The sequence below is a fragment of the Gopherus flavomarginatus genome, chromosome 3 (genome assembly GCF_025201925.1).
Source record: "Gopherus flavomarginatus isolate rGopFla2 chromosome 3, rGopFla2.mat.asm, whole genome shotgun sequence".
Taxonomy (NCBI): Eukaryota; Metazoa; Chordata; order Testudines; family Testudinidae; genus Gopherus; species Gopherus flavomarginatus.
The window spans coordinates 235,396,152-235,416,685 of record NC_066619.1 but is presented as its reverse complement, the minus strand read 5'-3'; the positions used below and the strand labels follow the sequence as shown (position 1 = coordinate 235,416,685).

Sequence of the window (20,534 nt, the reverse complement as noted above, 5' to 3'; positions counted from 1 at the left end):
GGAAATGTAGGGAAATATGTGGGGAAGAATATTTTTGTATATGTATCTTAAAAGAAGAGAAGGAGAGATGGAGGGAGAGAAGGGAGAGACGCTGAAGACTATAGGCGATACCTATAAGAAAAGTGAATTTAAATCAGGAAGGAAAAAAAAATGTAAACCTCCCCAAAAGATGAATGTAATAGTAATATTTATCTTCCTGATTATGAAATTATAGGCAGGGCTGTTAGTACCACCTATTACTAATATTGCCCAACACTTCCCAAAACCTTAACTTTGCCACACTTTGATCTTAAATTTTCCATTCGGGGTGTCTGCCTCTAGCTAAATTCTTGATATTAGGCGTGGTGGTAGCCTTTGTACCAGGGATGTGCTTTTTGTCATCCCCATGAAAATCGAAGTATATTTGTTCAAGTTACATACCTTTGACAAATGTCAGTTCACATTTGCTAAATAGAGACTTGTCTGATTTTTAGCAACTACAGATTCTATCCTCACTGAGCATACTTGAGCCCCTCACAGCTCCTAGTGCTTACTGGATTGTGCATGTTCCATCCCCACAGAGTAATTGAGCTGCTTCCTCTGGCGCAGGGCTATGGGGGCACAGATGGACTCTTCCTGTGGTGCCGGTTCACAGCAATTCTGGGCTGGGGTAGGGCCTGTCACAAGTACTGAGAGCAGGAAGCCTGTATCTCCTGTGTCCTCAGTGACCCCTTCTCTTCTCCCCCCTGCTGGCACCTTGGCAGCATGACGGAGGAAGTTGGACTGAATGCAGAGGGAGACAAAAGATGAACTAGGGAGACAGAAAGGATTAGATGGGGACAAGGAATCTAAGACTGGGACTTGATAGGGAATTGGAGGGAGAGACGCTGGGACTGACTGGACAAAAAGACTGGGAGAGGAGGTGGGGCTGGGGAGAGGAACTCTGGGAGGTGGTGTGGGAGGGAATGGTGACTGAGACTCACTGGACGATGGGACTGGGCTGAGGAACCAGTGGAAGGGAAGAGAGACAGGTTTTACAAGGAGCTGGGATTAGGAACCACTGTGGAAGAGGGAAGACAGATCTGACAAGGAACTGAGGTAGGGTGGGGGAACTAGGATTGGCTGAGCAAAGTGATTAGGAGAAGGAGCTAGGGATTGGAGAGTCTGAGGTTGGATCAGTGGCCTAGGGAAGGAGACTAGGACTGAGAACCAGAGGAGAGGGGAGATAGATTGAACAAGAAACCAGGAGTGGGAACTGGGACTGGCTGAGCAAGGACTGGGGACGTAGAGTTGGGACAGAAAGGGAAGCTTGGGACTCAGCCCAGAGGGGGAGACTTCGCTTGACTGAGCAGGGAGACTGGGATGAGACATCAGGAGGAGTGGAGTTGGTGACTGTGCAGGGGATTGTGACGAAGAGCTAGTTGTGAGGAAGAGTCAGGGACTGGTTGCAGGTAATGGGGCAGAAGAGTCTGTCCAGTACAGCACACTCTCCCCTCCAGACCTTGGAATGGAACCCAAGGTTTCTGAATCTCACCATGCCTCTGCTGTCAGCAGATACCTGTGAAACTCTCAGGTACAGTGGGTCTCATCTCCCTTTAGTTTAGTAGCAATGTTGTGTGGTGGACCTAAGGGTTCTAACTCTGCTGATGATCCAGGTAGGGATCAATATGGTGCCACAGGATGGAATTATTAAAAATTCCATTTGCTTTTTAAAAAACCTAGGATATTGCACACACAGTATGTTTAAAGAACATTATTATAAAGTTTCAGAATCAAGAACTCAAAAGTTAGGAAATGCTAGAATTAAGGTTGCTTGTGGAACTTTAAATAAGCCCCCTTGGGCACATGTAATTAAAGACTATCATAATACATAATTACATGTACCTGGCATGGACTTCTGCCTAAACAGTTTATTTGATCAAGTGATAAGCAACTGAAAATGGTTTTATAATGGAAAGTGTTAAGCAACCTCAGTAGGCCGTGCTCCTAGCCCCACCTATACTATATAATGTGAAATAATCTATCCCTACATTGTGTATTAAACATACTGTGATTTTTTTTTTAAATTAAAAAATGGCTGGAGAGTCTTTAGTGGTGTATATTTATTTCAAGGGTGTTTCACTGTTGGGTTTCTACATGACTGCAGTGCATGAGTGTCACCTGCTTGGTCTTCTCTCTTGAAACAGGGATCTGTTTAAAGTATCCTGTCATTTCTTTGCTCATAAAAATGGGTCATGCGAGTAGAGTGGAAAGGCTATCCAGGTGTCCTTGCATCATGTTCATGTAAACCCAAACAGTCCTGGTGGGATTAATTTAAAACTACTAAATGATTTCTTGAGCCTCTAAACCTAGGAAGTGAATCTGATTCTATTTTAAAAAACTTGAATCAGTGCCTGATAACAGAATGCTGGCATCTATTTGCATTTATAAAAAAACTTGTTGCTTTTGCTTCTTTTTTGTTTGAAAAAATGTCCCAAAACAAAAAGGCGTAGGGAAGAGAGGTGGTATGGCAGTTTGGTGACAAGGAATGCAACTTAAATTGTGCGTTCATTGTGAAATCTTTGGGGCAGTTTGTCAGTTTTGTACAGTGCTGGGTATGTTGTCCATGCTTAAATATTTGGCATAAAAAGCAAGACTAGTATATAGTTTCTTATATCGCACAAATCACTCTGGATATATGCATAACAAGAACTATTACCACATCTCTCATGGAATGGAAAATCCATTTTTGAGTTAAGCATTGGACTTGTTTGTGGCCAGCTTTACACTTAATGACAGATTTTATTTCTGGTCAGTTTGAATTATTACTGAGGCTGCCAGAATAAGTTTGCCAGACATGATTTTCATTAAAATAAAAAGTTCTGGATTTCAGAAAGGTTGGCCATGATTCTGAAAACTGAGCCGTTAAAAAAAATTAGCTTAGGCATGAAGTGCTAACGTACTTGAAAAAATCCTGTTGGGAACCTCATTATTTTTGACAGAAGGGCATAGATCAATTTGTTAATGTTATCTATCAAAAGTAGTTACTGTACATGGATTATGAATGTTCCCAAATGCAGAGTTTTCTTCTCCTTGGGGAGACAGGGATGGGGAAAGACTATACATTGTTCTCTGGAATATTCTGAAAGTTCATGTGGAGCAGTATCGTTCATTCTGGATAAATTGTGACTTGTATTAACAAGGAATTATAGGTGGGTCTGGTAGCACTGCTTATTAACGTGACCAGACACTTCCCATTATAAAAAACTGTTTTCATTGTAACTAGAATATTTAACATTATATAGCACTTTATATGTTCAAACCACAGTTCTCAAGGCTTCATGTGAGTTGCATTTTTGAGTGCTCAGCCCTTCTGCATATGAGACCTCAGGTCCTCAAGTCATGCACCAGAACATTGAGGAACACACTGTGAAAAGTTTTAAGTGGCTTGCTCAGTATTGCCGAGGAACTCTGGCAGAAGTAACAATAGAATCCAGATTCCCATTGTGGCATTCAGCTACTTGATCCATGGGATCATTCTTTATTTTCCTGCAGCCCCCTCTTTTATTCACTGGTACCTTCTAACTTCTACAGCCAATGAAGCAGGGGCCCTACAGACAGTTTCATTTACTATCCAACCCTGAGTCTTCTCCAGAGTAGGTTCATCTTGTACACTAGAGTTCCTCAGAGCGTGGGGTGTGTTACCCCTTAGAGGGCATGGAGGACCATTTGGGTGGGGAGGCACGGCTGGTGCCTAGCCCAACCCCCAAAGAGGTTGTAGGAAACCACCACCCAACTCTGCTTCTGGCCCTGGCCCCAGCTGCCGGCCCTGGCCCCAGCTGCCAGCCCTGCACCCAGGGTCCCATTACCCCTGTCCATGACCCTCCCCCTTCCCTAGCCCCAAGCTGCAGCCCCGCTCCCAGCCATGCCTTGGGGGTAGGAGGGAGTGCAGACAGAGATAAGAGGGGGCACAACTCTGAAAAATTTGGTGACCACTGCTGTATACAGAATGAGAGAGCCTGTGGAAAGAATAGGATGTGATATGTAATTAAAGACTGTATCATAATCCATATGCGCAAGAAGGCCAAATTAAGATTGCACAGACACTCTTAATTTTGGCATTTCTTAATTTCTGAGCTGTTGATTTTGCAGTCTTAACATTCTTTTAATATATCTTTGTGTGTATACAGTGTGTATATATATGTTATACTACAGAGCAGCCTGTTTGTTACCATTTTGGCCTTTTACAGATGCACAGTGGGATTGGGTTCACTCTTTTTTTTTTTCTTTAAACACAAGTGGTGGGGACTGTTTCTTTTGGCATGCAGATCAAGGTTCAGTTGGAACATAAAGGAGATCAGTTTCTACACTTTGACCAGGGGAGATTCAATATCAAGAGAACTCTGGTCCAGTCTTATCAGAAGATTATCTGTTTAGAATTCCAGATGCTGTTCTAAATTAGATGCATTTTGTAATACAACTGCATTCGTTCTGTTCTAAACACTGTATTCTGTGAACTTGTATACATAGACTGGAAATATCTAAAGATATTCTATTAAATTGGCCACCATACTTCTGTAATCGCTAAGTGATATTTGGCACTATTGTGATGTCAACTTTTAAGAATACAAACCTTCTGTCTGTGCGCCTATTCTTAATATAACTGACAGTTTATGCATTTTAAAAACTTGAATGCTATTTTAATCCTGTGGCACAAGATGTGGAAAATCCTTACTGAGTCACCTGTAGCACCTCCTAACTTAAAAAAGACATTGAGTAAAGGGAATTAAACAAGTCAGTGTCAAGCAGTTTAAGTGCATTAGAGCAGAGAGTCAACCCTTTGCCAAGGTCCTTCATCACCACTGCCATATTAGTATAATGATCACAGCCTTCTTTCTGCCTTTCACAGTTTCAGCAACAGCAGAATGCTACATTTAGATCTTTGAGGGACATGAGGACTTTTACCCATGCCTTTTAAAAAATCCCATATTGTTCAAGATTTTAATGTCTGTATAACTATACTAGGATCTCACAAGTCAGCACATTGCTTGCAGGGGCCATCCTTGAATGTTTTGCAGTGCATATATATAGATTTTTTTTAAAATTTGATTGTAACCTTTCTTTGGCAAGAGTGCATAACTCCTAGTAGCCATCTTAACTGCAGTTAAACTTAATTTAAAACTATGCATGATGAGACGCTCTTCACCTGCTATACTGTGCAAAATGAACAGTTTTCTTTAAGAAAGTTGATAATTCAGTTGTACTATGACATAGAATACCTTCAGTAGTCAAGGAGCTAGCTTTAATAAGGGAAGTCAAATTTGCTTTTTTTCCTTGGAGTTTTAATTCGTAGTGTAGTAAAATGAGTTAGGTTAGAAGATTAATTTCCTAATCAAAGTGTAATGCATGTATTCAACTACAAATAGACTACCCTTTCATAAGCCAACCCTATTTTTCAGGGGTTGGCAAACTTTGGCTCCCGGCCATCAGGGTAAGCCGCTGGTGGGTCGGGACGTTTTATTTACCTGGAATGTCTTCAGGCATGGAGCCCCTCAGTTCCCTGATGACAATTTAGTGGCAGTTCTGTAGTGTGGGTCATGCAAATACTACTTTTTAAAATATTCTGTGTACACTTCTGAAGTGTTTTGAATTGTAGTCAAGTCACTTTGAATCCTAGACAAAGGTAGACTTGATTGAAGAATTTTCCCTTTAGATCAGATGATGATACTGTGTTTAAGAAGTAATGCATGACCCACACCACTAGGGGAGACAAAGAGCTGTGGTGTCTCAATGTGCATACAGTTTGCAACTGTACATCTTTCATCATACCAGATGGTTTCATTAATATACTATCTGAGTGACTAGCTAAGGCATGGATGGGCAAACTATGGCCCGGGGGCTGCATCTGGCCATTCAGACATTTTAATCCGGCCCTCGAGCTCCCGTCGTGGAATGGGGATTGGGGCTTGCCCTGCTCCGGTGCTCCAACCCCACTCTGCGCACTCCTGGAAGCAGCGGCATGTCCTCCTTCTGGCTCCTGTGCAGAGGGGCTGCCTCAAGCGCCCCTCCTCACCCCCCGCAGCTCCCATTGTCCAGGAACTGCGGCCAATGGGAGCTGCAGAGGCGGGGCCTGAGGACAGGGCAGTTGCAGAGCTGCCTGGCTGCGCCTCCATGAAGGAGCTGGATGGGGGACATGCCACTGCTTCTGGGAGCTGCTTGAGGTAAGTGCCACCTGGAGCCTGCACCCCTGACTCCCTCCCACACTCTGACCCCCTGCCCCAGCCCTGATCCCCCTCCTGCCCTCAAACCCCTCAGTCCCAGCCCAGAGCACACTCCTGCACCCCAACCCCCAATTTTGTGAGCATTCATGACCCACCATACAATTTCTATACCCAGATGTGACCCGCGGGCCAAAAAGTTTGCCCACCCCTGAGCTAAAGGCTTGTATAAGAGTTAGCTGGGTGAGGCTCAACTAGAATGAGAATAGAAGGTTATTCTGCTAGGCTGCCATTAACTCCTTCAACTGAGATATCCTATTACTCACTTGCATCTGAAAGTCTTATATATGTGCAACTGGTTTTTTGGATGTTGAGGTCAACAGCTGTAGAGCAATGACCAAGAGCACTTTTCCTGTTTGTACTTTGCAAAGAGAGAGGTCAAAATCTTCTTGTCAATGCGAGCATGTTTTGGCAGTCAGAACTTCGTCCTTCCCAAGTGCATCGTAAATTGTGTATGGTTGCTTCAGAATCCTGCTCAGCTAGTACCAAATGCAGTTGCCCTCTTGCTTAGCAGCCCTCTTTTCATGGATATCTGAAGTGGCTTCCATTTTGCCTGTGTGCAATTCAAGTTGGCTCACCTTAACGTTGTCTGTCCTGAGTACCTTAGAGACTGCTTTTATGTTTGTTACTATAGCAGTTAACAATAGCCAAGGTGCTTGAGCCTGTCCTGTAAAAGGGGGAAGCCTAGAGTCTGGTAACTTATGGAGGAGTTTGCTTCACTTTTCCTTTCCACCCCACAGTCTGAGCTATAGGACACTCTACAAGGCTTATCTACTGGTCTTTAGAAGCGGAGGTGAGTTAAGTGGTGTGGATTTAGTCCTATTGAGTTGGGTGAGGAAAACTTGTCAGGGGTATTGTTCTCTCATTTTTTGTGTGTATTTTTTATGATTGTATGTGTCTGGAACCCAAGATAGGCACTTCTTGTAAATCTAAAAACACAGTAAAAGCAGCAAAGAGTCCTGTGGCACCTTATAGACTAACAGATGTATTGGAGCATGAGCTTTCGTGGGTGAATACCCACTTCGTTGTCAGGCATCCGACGAAGTGGGTATTCACCCACGAAAGCTCATGCTCCAATACATCTGTTAGTCTATAAGGTGCCACAGGACTCTTCGCTGCTTTTACAGATCCAGACTAACACGACTACCACTCTGATAAAACCACAGTGTTTTTCTGGTGACTGAATTGTTTTACTTGAATTGCCTAGTAACATCATCTTGTTGAATTACTTTAAATACTACTGTATATATGTTGATCTTCACCAATTCCTTCAATGTGGCTTTTTTCCCCTTTTCATACAGTGCTCAAGAGACCAAGTTTGTACAGTAACCCTTTCAGTACGGTCAGTTACACAAGCCCTTATAGTCCAAATGCTAGCAGCCCCTACAGCAGTGGTTTCAACTCGCCTTCCTCAACACCAGTGAAACCCCCTTTAGTGAAACAACTCATATTTCCTGGTAGCTCCGGTAAGTTTCTGTTCTAAAAACATTGTGTGCTCTTGAGTTGTGGGTTGGACTGGCAAGGAGTTAAAGCTTATGTGGATAAGAAAAGATACTATACTAACAACTTGAGTGTCAATAGGAAGCCTGCATCATATGTAAGATACTAACTTTATAGGAAAAGCATTTGGCCAGCTTATTTTGGCATGAAGTATAGTTATGCTGTTTCCCTCTGGGTCTTTTCTGTACTAGTCAGGTACAGATAATGGACAAATAATGCATGTAACTTAATTGTATGGATATGAGTCATATTGCATGTATTAAAAGGTTTGGTACAACTTTTTGGAATATATGTTTAAATGGTTATCTACACTAGTATGACTGCAAAGCCTACAATTCTCTTATGCACTGAGGCACTGGTATAGCCAGCATGAGTGCAGGTGGTGTAGAATCTTGTAGTACTAAGAACCATATAATCTTGGTGTGAAGTAAGTGTGTGTGTGTATGAAAGGTATGTCATGAAACTGCAGTCTGACACACATACCATAACCTTTGACAGTGTTTTTTGCCTTTATTTTTGGCTTTTTGAATGTCAGTTTCTCTGAGACATCAACAGATCTATTGGGGAATGGAGAAGGCATCGGAAATGTGAAAGACTTTCTAGAGCTTGTACAATTCTGTAAATGTTGATTAATAGAACAACTTTAAACAAATAGTATTAGTTACTGGATGTATAAAAAAAGATTTTTTATCTAAGTTACATAAGTATTAAATTCCAGTTACATATTTAAGATTGTACGTTAACACGTTGTATATGCAGTTATCCAGTGGATCAGCAAATCTCTTGAAGTTTATAAAGTCATAGATTCTAAGGCCAGCAAGGACCCCTGTAATAATGTAGTGTGCTCTCCTGTATAACACAGGCGAAAGGACTTCCCTGAAATAATTCTGGTTTAAACTAGAGCACATCTTTTAGAAAAACATCCAGTTTTGTGGAGAATCCACCACAATGCTTGAAAATGGTTTCAATGGTTAATTACCCTCACTTTTTTTTTTAAGAAAAGCTTTATTCCCTGTCTGAATTTATCTAGTGTATTAGTTGTTTTGCTGGATAGTGGGACATCCAGCCTTTCATCCGCTAGTAGCCACTGAACTACTATGACACAGTAGTAGCTACTGAGCTATTGAAATACACTGCAGTGTATTTTGTGGGTTTTACTTTAATTTCTTTATTCTTGTACAGGTCATTTTAAAAGTTCAGCAGATAGAAATCCTTCACTAAGCCCTCAGTCCTCTATCGACAGTGAATTAAGTGCTTCAGAAATGGATGAAGACTCTATTGGATCAAATTACAAGCTAACTAATGTCACAGATGTGCAAATTTTAGCTCGGATGCAGGAGGAAAGTAAGTACTTTGCATACTGAAAGGCAACTCTTCTTTGATTACATAATTCCTTTAAACTTCAGCTGCAGACATTTTTAACTTTCTTACGCAGCAATGGGGGAAAGAATGGTAGAGGAGCGAGTAGGAGTTGCTGAGACTTATCAAATAGATGGCCCTAATGGTAAAGTTAGAGCAATGAATTACTACATGGGAAAACCAGATTTGAAATGGTCCCCCAAACTTGTACTTTGGGCCAGAAGTCCTTAAAAAGGTGGGTGAGGCATTGCATACTAAGTTGTTGGAGGGGATGGGAATGGAAGATAGGTACAGGTTTTATGCAGTTCTGCAAACTTTGGACTTTCTGTAACATGACTGGCTGATCCTTTTGCCTTCTGGTTAGAGGAGGATAAAGTTGCTGTAAGGAGTTGGATTTAGAGGTAAGGGGCAAAAGAAATACTGACGAACAGGAGAGGCAAATTGATAGCCCGCAGTGGATTTTTTTTTAAATGCTAGTTGGACTCACCTATTATCCTAAATCCCTTCTTCATGGAACAAGTACTGCTTTAGCGTACATCTGTCTTGATGAGCTCAGTGCTCAAAGCCTGGAGAATAAACTCTTTTTTGTTTGTCCACAGAACAGTTACGGATGGGAAAAGCAGTCATGCACACTTTCTCAGTTTTGATGTAGCCTTTGTTCAACCTTTTGTCTATTTTGTTTTTAGCGTCTGTGGAGATTGCCAAAGGTGCTAATTATCATGGTTACCAATCTACCAGAACAGTGCTCAAACTGGCTTGTAGCCTACGTATAGAGCTGGCTGATCATACAGTTCTTACTTCTAGTTGCTTAAAGGTGCTGTTAGTAAGAAATACATTTAATATTCTTTCTAATATTATTTTTCTAGGTAAGTAATTGCTGTAGTTGTCAGTGTTACGATGCAGGTACGGGGCGGCAGGTGAGCAACCAAATATATAAGATGTGGTCCACACTATGGAAAAAACAAGACTGAGAAACCCGTCACAGGAAAGGGACCTAAATCAACTCCTTATTTCACATAGGCTACCAACTGTTAGATAACTTTGTTGATACAGATCTGGGATGAAATTGAATCCTCAAATAAGAGGAACTAGGATTTGCTAAATATGACTTTGAACTTGGGGTAGGTATTTTTATACACCATCTATATAATAATATCCATTTCTTGTCTAAGATAATCTGTAAACGATGTTCTTACTGTTGTCAGGTCTCCGGCAGGAGTATGCAGCCACTACTTCTCGACGTAGTTCTGGTTCCTCTTGCAATTCTACAAGACGGGGCACGTTTAGTGATCAGGAACTTGATGCACAGAGCTTAGAGGATGAAGAAGACAGTACACATCATGCAGTGCATCCGGCTGTTAACAAGTTCTCACCATCACCACGCAACTCACCATGGCCTTCACCAAAGCAGTCTCCCAGGAATTCTCCTCGTTCTCGATCACCTGCTCGAGGCCTGGAATACAGCAGAGTGTCACCCCAGCCTATGATTAGCCGCTTGCAGCAACCTCGTCTTTCGCTTCAAGGCCATCCTACGGATTTACAGACTAGCAATGTCAAAAGTGAAGGTAAAGAGCTTTGTCTCAAATGTGTGCACTGAGCACTAATGCAGTAGTATAGTGTTGTAAATAAAAGTAGCCGTCAGTTTGCAATGTGAGTGATCAAAAACTTGTGGCAAACCTGGTAAACCTAAGGTATCCGAAAAAAATACAAAGGTTCTTATATGGATACCAATGAGACTGAGAGCTCACGCTTATATTTTTTTACTTCAATCCAGTGACATAAGGGATTATATACCTATTTCCTGCATCTGACTAACTGTATTTCTTCTAAATCAGGATGGCCTAGTGAACAGCCCCTCATCCTGATAAAACAGCTGTCCTCCCACTCCCATCTAGAGCTCTTCTCACTTGGATAAACTCCAGCGTTACTTGGGCTGGGGACGTATGGAGCAGCTAATAGAAGCTCCACAGGGACAAATAACCAAGGTGCTATGATACTTAAGTAGTGGATGTGATATGAAAACCTAGCTAGAATCCCCAGAACAGGGAAATGCCATGTGTTGGGAAGGGAAGCTCTTTCCCAAATAAGCAGCAGTCCTTCTATTCAACAAGTTGGCAGGGGTGTGAGTATGGGCATTCCCTGAAAGACGGCCATCTCAAACTATGGCCCTGTTAAATTGAGACTAATGTACAGACAAAAGATACGTAGGCTATGCCTACACTGTGCACCTTACATTACAACAGCGTGACTGTGCCACTGCAGCCGCGCTGCTGTAAGGTGCACAGTGTAGCCACTCTTTGTTGCCAGGGAAGAGCTCTCCCGGTGACACAATAAAACCACGCCCAACAATGGGCAGTAGCATTGTTGACAGGAGAGTGACTCCTGCTGATAAAGCGCTGTCCACACTGGCGCTTTTCATCATTAAAACTTTTGATGTTTAGGGGTATTCTTTGTTTTTTTCCGCCCCATCTCTGAGTGACAGAAGTTTTAACGATGAAAGAGCCAGTGTGGACGTGACCTTAGAAAGCTGTTAATACTTTAAAATGCAGATTGGAAACCGATGTAAGAATATGCACTTTTGTGTAATGTGTTTAATGGCTTGGACTTGAGTTTTTTGAATTTTAAAGATCATATAGTGCTCTTTGCAAAAACACAAGCGTTAGCCCTGGCATCTTGGCACAAATTCCATTCTGGATAAGTGTGCCTACCTAAAACTATATGAAGTTTGAGTTAGTGTCTTGTCAAAATAAACTGTACTGTTAAGTAATGACCATGTTTCACCTCAGATGATTGCACTTCAGTAGTAGGTGGAACGAATCTTTTTTTTTTTAAATTTATATAGAGAGAGATTGGAAACTGTGTAATTATATAATACTTTTTCAAAAACTGTTGGGCATAAATTGATGGAAAAATTACTATGGTCAAACGTGTAATATATAGTACAAAAAAATCATGGGTTCACAATGCAGATAATCTTTGAGAGTTTTGAAATCAGCTATATTTCTGACTTGCACACAGCAAAATTACTACATATTTAGGAAGAAAATACATGCAGAATATTTCACGTGAGGCATAAGAAAATAATTGTCATCTGTAGAACAACAGAATGGTCTAAATAGTATTTAGTTTTTAATTTGCAGTGCAGTTTTATACAGCAAAATTAACTTTCAGGTCAGTTTTTGAAGACTGTCAGTTATGTTATCAGTCTTCTGCATGAGATTGTACGTTGTGTCTTTGCATTGTTTTTTTTTATACAGAAAAACTAAGGCGTAGTCTTCCAAACCTGTCCAGGACATCTAACATCCATGCTGAGTCTGTGAAAAACAGCAGAAGTGATTCAAATTTTCAAGTGCCAAATGGAGGAATACCTCGCATTCAACCTCAGGCTTCAGCCAGTAAGTATCTTTACAGTGATATTGTAAACACATATTTTGGAATTAGATTGAAAGCAGTAGCATGTGTTTACAGTTTCATGGTAAAGAGAACCATTTCATAAAGAACTACACATAACATTAGCCTTGATGTTTAGTCAAGTCTGAGATCAAGTTATAAATGCCAAATCTGACAGGGAAAAAAAAACCAGGTTGTTTCCAAGTTTAGCACTTCTCTTCCATTAAATTTATGTATGTGCCTACTATTGTCCAAGTTACTTTTCATACTTCTTAATATTTTCCTCACTCTCTTGAAGTTTCCCCAGAAATTTGAAATTGAAGAGTTTTCCCCTCTTTTTCCCTTGTGTGTGAGATTGCTTGTCATTGTTGAAATGCGGCAATGTGCTGTATTTTCCTCTGTAAAATAAAATGAATATTGGTGAAGAATTACATGAACTTTGAACTGATGAGAGAACATCAGTTGTTACTTATATACAAAATGACAGTCCCTTTTTAAAAATATATTTAATATTTTGGTATATTCTGGTACGTGTTTAGTATACATACACTTCAGACAAGAGTACTGTGGAAACTATTTTTATTTACTATAATTAGAGAACTTGTACAGTGCTACTTTGTACTGTTGCATTTTGTTTTCAAGATTTTATGAAAACTAACTTTCTGGTTTTCTTCACCTTTTAATTATATTGCAGTACACAAAAATGAGGTAAATATGGTTTTTAAAGGATGCTGAAAGCTGATCTGAAATTACATCTATTTGTCTTGTTTTGGCTCAGTCATTTCTCTCTTACTCTGTCCTATCAGATGGGTCTCTTCTTTGTAAGCCAGTGAAGTAATGAAATGCAGGATATCAAAAATGCAAAAATCCCAGCTCAAATACAGGATTCTTGCAAGTTTCAATACCTTACAAGTAAAGGATGAAATGAGTTTCAAATCCCCATTATATGCACATACATTACTGTCAAGCAAAACAAACCTAATGCTCTGGGTCAGTTGTGGGAGGGTCAATGAGCTGTGAACTGCAAGATTAGATTTTTATTCATATTGCAGGCCTCTCCTTAAAGGACTCACTACTTTAAAAAACAAAACAAAAGCAAATGTATTTTAAGGTGCAAGTCTAACAGTTCTGTACCTGTATCTTTTTAATCAAATATTTATTCACAATTGGATGCTTCTAGGATAATGTGATGACCATCTTGTCTAAACATTAAAGGTTTAATTTCTAGATTTTTACTGTGTGAAATTCTAAAGGAAGGAAAACATGATCAAATGATTAAGGAAGAAAACATGAATTAGTTCAAGTTTGTTAGGCAATAAAAGCACATTATTAGGTACAAGCTTCTGAAATATGTGGTATATATCCTTACTGGATTAATAGTTTGATTTAAAACTATTAAAGCAAGAAACTCAGTTGAAGAACTACTTCCACTGTCAGACAAACTATATCTAAAATCCCATTAAAGTATATGTTATCACACCAGTCTACAGTAAGTTAAACAATTTGATAGCAGCTCTCCTAATGGAATATTTCAGTGGTAGTTTTAATTGCTTAAGAACGTTGCATATTTGTAAGGATTTAAAACAAAAGGAAGGTTTTAGCAAACCCATATGGGTTACTTGGGGGCAAATGTCTTAATATTGAGCAAACTTGAAGGAAATATTATACAAAACTTACTTAGCCAGGTCACTTCCGACTGTTCACTATACAAGAGTTAAACTTTTCACATCCTAGCTTGTACTGCTTAATCCTGCCATGAAGTCATAATATTGTGACTTCAAGTTTAGCATGGTAATTAGACTGTAGGATCCAAAGTAGTGTTTAAACAGTGTCATTAATTAACAGACAGATAAGAATTATGGAAATCATTAGGTGAATTTGTTATATCCAATACTTGAACATTTTTTCAAAGCACAAAAGTCCATGTAGCTTAACTGGATTTATATAAATTGGATTTCATGAATAAAGCCCAGACTTTTATCCCTTACAGTTTCCTTGCTCTTGTTGATGTTAGATATTTGCTACTGAATATACAAACTAATTGGGGTTTTTTTGTGTTTTTTTTTTTTTTTTTTTTTTTTTTTAAGATTTAGAATATGAAGTAAATCTATTTAGGATGGTCTTATGTGTGTGTACATACAAACATCCAGTTTTAAGTATTGAGTTCCTGGAATTTTGATGATTTCTGTATTTGAACTTCCATTTTTTCCCATTGGGTTTGTATTTAACTGTTTCACTTTGGACAAATGCCACTGTTAAATTATTGCAAAGTTTGTTATGTTTTCCTGTAGCAAGGACTTCTTGGGTTTCGAGATCCAAATCTTTCACCTGCTGGTCTTGCATGAGCTTAAGGTTGCTACATTTCTATCTAAGGTCATTGCTTTTTCCTTGTCAAAGGCTGCTGTTCACTAGCTAATGTATATGCTCATCTGCTATGGCTGCATTACTGAATGTGCTGTGGATGCTGGCAATTGAAAATTAGTTGGGAATGCAGTAAGACCTCTAAATTAGCAACTGCTCAGATGTGTGATATGTTGAACAGGCAACTTTAGAGAGGTCTAGTTAGTCTAAGTGGAAGTGGAAGAAATGTACTTCCAGACATGATCTTCTGTATGTGTAGTTGTACAGGGTATAAAGACAGTTAGGGTATGGCTACACTTGAAACTTCAAAGCGCTGCCGCAGCAGCACTTTGAAGTGTGAGTGTGGTCGCAGCGCCAGCGCTGGGAGAGAGCTCTCCCCAGCGCCGCACGCAAACCACATCCTCTATGGGTGTAGCTTGCAGCGCTGGGAGCCGCGCTCCCAGCGCTGCGGCACTGATTACACTGAGGGTTTACAGCGCTGTATCTTGCAGCGCTCAGGGGGGTGTTTTTTCACATCCCTGAGAGCGAAAGTTGCAGCGCTGTAAAGCGCCAGTGTAGCCAAGCCCTCTGATAAGTTTTTTTAATGTAATCCAACTGAGAAATTATTTTCAAACAGTCTGATGCAGTCTAGTGTAAAGTCACCACTCAATCAGTCCATTTATAAATAGTGTATTACAGTTTCTATTTAAAACTGGCTAAATTACACACTCCTGTTTGTAGTTATTTAAAACTCCCGAGTGATATGTGGAAAAATCACTTTGTGAACGTAGATAAACTATTGAATGATTGTCTCTTCTTACTAGATCTTAACTATCCATATTTTAATATTTAAGTTCCATATATCAAAGAACTAGCTCTTACAAATATCTTTGTTACTTTGGATTTTCAAATATTGTATAACTGCAGGGACAGTGTCACGCATTCCTTTAGAGTTTGTCTCCCAAGCAACGCAAACCTCTGAAAAGCTATTGGGAAAATTTTTAGGGGGAACTTCCAGATAGAAGACAGATACTTCTATTAAATCAAGTACATAATATGTGTCTTTGTGCTTATACCAGTGTATTAAAATTCAAATGTACTAGGTGAAATCCTAAAAGTGGAGTTAAACACACTTGGCTGTTGTTAATTCAGGTTGCAGCATCTACAGCTTAGTTGCCTACTTATCTTCTGATAAAGTGGCTGAAATCATAAATGGCCACGGTGAAGCTCTGTAGCATGCACAGAGGATAAAAAGAAAAATCAAACATTCTGATGCAAACAGTGGCCTACATTACTGTAGTTTTTGTTGATTTGAAATATTGCTTTTAAAACTAGTTGTTAGAAATCTGCATTGCACTTCAAAAATGTGCCATCTATGGCAGAGTACATTTTAATAGTATTTGTAGCATTTTACAAGTAGCATAATTGTAGTTTTAGTTTTAAAGTTCAACTTTATGTAACCAAAACTGATAGAAATAGATACAATATCCAATGCAAATGTTTAAGATATTTTACCATATTACATTCTGCATATTCACCTAATGGAAACTGCTTGTTTCCTCAGCTTTGCTCCCCTCTAATGCCTGAAATTCTTTTTAGTGATCCTAGTGCTGATAATTATGTAGTTAAAGAAACTTCATGGAGTATATCAGATAATTTGATCTGTAAATGGGACATCTGTTTTACAGTCTTACATATTGATCCACTAACCTCACTTGCAAATGAAATGTAAGTGTCATGATAGAAAAATCACTTAACTTCAATTCTAGTACCAGATCTTCATTCAAATCAGACAGTTAAGCAAGATCAGAGAATCAGCAAAATTAATGGGTGGCTGCCTTACCTAAATATAAATAGGTTGAATAGTATATTGGGACATGGGTTGGAAAAGTAACTCTGCCTTTTAAATTCATTCTTGAGAAACTTTCTTCTGGAGCACACAAGAAGTTGCTCTTCTTGTCTTTGAGTGGTGTTATACAGCACAATGAGACTGGAAGTAAACATGACTGCATCAGTAAGAAACCATTAGTCAGAGGCATAGGTAGACGTGATGGGCTAGTGGTCTGTTACAGTTTAATTCCTAGATATGATTGTTTGGAAGCTTTTGTTCATTTCTACAATTAAAACAGTTGTGTGTTTTGTGATATCTTTTATCACTTTTCTTGTTTGTGTAAATGAGGGTACATTGTACAAAAATGCTTTACAACCTAGAAATTAAGTTAAGCAAAGGATTCCCAGTGAGTTTGTACATCAGAAGTGGTGATGAAACTGTGTAGAGGTGTGTGTGTGTAAAGCTACACGCTTCTATCACAGAATGGGGTTCAAACTAGTTAGGCTCTAGCTGATACGAAGTATTACCACTGTTCTTTGTATTTATGAATTACAGAGCTAGCATCTTGTGTTATATTTATGAGCACTTCATTATTTTTTACTATTTTATGAGAGAATAGCAATTCTGAGTAAACATTTTTATTATAGCATTTAAGACCAAGACAAGAAGACATGCTAGCCAGCCATAAATTGAGATGAGGAAAATTCCTCAATTTTCTGTTCTCTCCCTCCCTACTCCTCAAAGAGCTATTGTAGATCTTGAAGTGTAAGAGGGCCCATGGAGATAATCTTACATTATAATTGAATATGAATGCTTGTAAAGTTGGAGAAGTTAAAAGTATTTTAAAAAATGTTACTAAGGTGCTAATTTTTTCCCCTCATCAAAGTGCCACCAGTTCTGGTGTTTGGCTTGATGTAGAATGCTGTGGGGCTTGGTGGGCAGGACAAGCCTTGTATTCATAACTGTCCTCCATCAGGGGTTACGCCAAGGATGGTAACTGAGGTCTGATCTACACCATTTTAGTGCTGGTATAACTGTCAGGTAGATATGTGTTTCTCTCCCTCCCCCCAGTAGTTACACTTATACAATTCCTAGTGTGGATGTAATTATACCAATGTAAAGTTGCCATATACTGGTATAGTTTAATCCCATTCCTATATTACTTATACTGTTATAAGAACTTTGGTATAACTGCTGTACACACTGGGGACATTATAGCACTTCACACCAGTACAGTGAAAATGGTGCAATTTCTGAGTGTAGACAAGGCCTTAGGTTCCAGTAGAAGCTACCTCCCAGCTAGTGAAGATTGCTGTGAGAGTATACTGAATCTCAGAATTCCTGGCATGTTCCTTCCTGCCAAGCATCTGCTGCTCCTAGAACTTTGCTAGCTGGCTGTTGGCAAATGGTAGATTACAGGGACCCTTTAAGGCACTAACATGGGGTGAGCAGACTTTTTGGCCTGAGGGCTGCATCGAGTTTCGTAAATTATATGGAGGGCAGGTTAGGGGAGGGGGTCGTGGCCCGGCCCCCATCTCCTATCCCACTGCCCCTGGGGACTCCTGCCCCATCCAACACCCTCCTCCTTCCCCCCCCGCCCCCCGGTTCCCTGACGGCCACTCTGGGACCCCTGCCCCATCCCCACACACCCTTTACCTGCCCCCGGACTCCCGCCGCCCTATCCAACCCCTCCTCTCATTCCTGATGGCCTCCTCGGAACCCCTGCCCCATCTAACCACCCCTTCTCCCTGTCCCCTGACTGCCCCAGAACCCCTGCCCTGACTGCCTCCTGCTGCCCCATCCAATCCCTCCTCCTTCCTGACTGCCCCCCGGGACTCCTGCTCTCATGCAACCCCGTTTCCCCCCTGACCACGACCCCAAACTCCCCTGTCCTCTATCCAGCCCCCCCGCTCCCTGCCTCCTTACCACACTGCCTGGAGCACCAGTGGCTGGTGACACTACAGCCACGCTGCTTGGCTGCAGCTGGGCCACACTGCCGCCATCACCACGCAGCACAGAGCACCGGGTCAGGCCGGGCTCTGCAGCTCCGCTTCCCCAGGAGCTTACAGCCCTGCCACCCAGAGCACTGCACTAGCAGTGGAGTGAGCATGCTGAGGCTGCAGGGGAGGGGACAGCAGAAGAGGGGCCGGGGACTAGCCTCCCAGGCCAGGCAGGATGATCCCGCGGACCGGATGTGGCCCGCAGGCCGTAGTTTGCCCACCTCTGCACTAACAGGACTAGGTTTTTTTGCTGAGATCTATTCTTGCAGAAGCTAGCAAAGCCCAATAATTCTGAAACATATCTAGATTTGATGGCTGGCAATCCTGAATTTGATTGATTTGATTATTAGCTTGCATACATTTTTGTAAGTTTGAGGGGAAAGTCACCTTTTCTGAAAGTTTCTTTGCTTTAAAAGGAAAATTAACCTTGTTTTATCAAGTTAAATCTGACCGTCTTAGTTTCTATCTTTACTTTATATCTAATCTTGCACTGAGATTGCTGTGGCATGTTAGCTGGTGGCTTGTTCTCCCTTTGGTGTGTTTGTTTTGCCTTCCTGGGTTTTTAGCTCTGCAAGAAACTTCTTTACTATTAAGGAATTTGTGCATTTTCCACCACAAGGTTTTTGACACTGTCCCTTTGCAACCTTTTAATGCAGCAAGCACCACTTTAAAACAAGCACTTCTCTTCTTATAGAGCCGTAACAGCTTTTGAAAACTGTTATTCACTTTACTAGCTGCTTGTTCCCTGGTGCATCACAAGCAGATGTGATTCTATATCCCAAGTGAATTGAGTTGTGTTGTCTTTCTAGACAAATATAACACTTCTTATCTTTCAACAGCTATGCAAAGGCAGAAAAAATTGCCTCGTGCTGCCTTCAAAACCAAACAGTTTCTTCAAACTCCATCTACAAAAGGAGGTAACTAACTTACAGCCTCTTACCAAGTTCCAGCAAAACTCCGAAAACTGTTCACCTGTGTTAAATCTTGTACCTTTAATTTAACGAGTACAAACAATTGCATGCAGAGACTAACAGTAAATTGGAGTTTAATATATCAATATAGCACAATCATGTCTTGTCTGCTGTGGGCAGAAAGGTTTCTTGAGAGATGGATATTCACTTTGAGATATGATCCAAGGACTTATGACTTCAAGCATAAGAAATTACAAAAAAAATCAGTTCTGGATTAGCAAAGCTGATTTCTGATGCCATATTCATTAAGGCTGCATTCATGAGATTAATTTTTAACACTGCATTGTTTTAGTGTTTTTTTTAAATTTCACTTCTCCCTTTGCATTGGGAAAACTGTCAACAATCATGAGTGAAAAATTGCTGCCTTACATGTCACTGTTAGAAATAGATGCTAGCAAGTTAGTTACTCCTGAAAAAGTTCACGTGTAGCATCAATTCTCCTTAAGATAACAATTATACATTTTTAGTCAGAAAATAGTCTAGAAAATATTAGTATAGTGTCTCTGCTATTAATGGCTATGCTATAAATGGCTCAGGTACAGTCTTACCAGAAGAATCAATTTAAACTTCAATCTGACTGGACCAAACTTAATATCTGAGCCCTAATTAGTTTTAAATTCTGGAGGGCTTGTACAAGACACTATCATCTCACTATGAAGGTATAACCAAAACACATAATTGTATGAGCTTTATTAAAATGCAGTTGTTCCTGTTGTCTCTATTAAAGTCCAGAAGATCCTAGTGCAAGACCATGCTTCACCTTAATTTTAAGTACATTAGAGAAGTCTCTGTTGCAAAGTCACTTATTTTATATCAATGACTGCAATTTTTTCATAGCAAATACTCAATTGATCTTAAAACATATCTCTGACAATTAATAGTCAACACACAGCTTAAAGCCACTAAC

The 20,534-nt window shown here is 40.3% G+C and overlaps 1 protein-coding gene and 1 long non-coding RNA gene across 5 annotated transcripts in view; one reads left to right on the top strand and one right to left on the bottom strand.

Annotated features, from left to right (window-relative positions):
- SLAIN2 (SLAIN motif family member 2) overlaps positions 1-20,534 on the top strand; it is a 64,485-nt gene that overhangs the window by 25,615 nt on the left and 18,336 nt on the right. Inside the window, exons 3-7 of one of the 2 annotated variants that reach the window (XM_050947704.1) lie at positions 7,538-7,702; positions 8,919-9,080; positions 10,301-10,660; positions 12,353-12,490; positions 19,496-19,573. In XM_050947704.1, coding sequence (XP_050803661.1) covers positions 7,538-7,702; positions 8,919-9,080; positions 10,301-10,660; positions 12,353-12,490; positions 19,496-19,573 — 903 coding nt within the window. The remainder of the gene's footprint in view (positions 1-7,537; positions 7,703-8,918; positions 9,081-10,300; positions 10,661-12,352; positions 12,491-19,495; positions 19,574-20,534) is intronic. The other variant, XM_050947705.1, reaches the window with a different exon arrangement.
- The window catches only part of LOC127048379 (uncharacterized), a 56,127-nt gene continuing 47,663 nt past the window's right edge, over positions 12,071-20,534 (bottom strand). For all 3 annotated transcript variants that reach the window (XR_007773617.1, XR_007773616.1, XR_007773615.1), the window contains 2 exons: positions 13,620-13,732; positions 12,071-12,883 (listed from right to left, as the gene is read on the bottom strand). This is a non-coding gene — a long non-coding RNA (uncharacterized LOC127048379). The remainder of the gene's footprint in view (positions 12,884-13,619; positions 13,733-20,534) is intronic.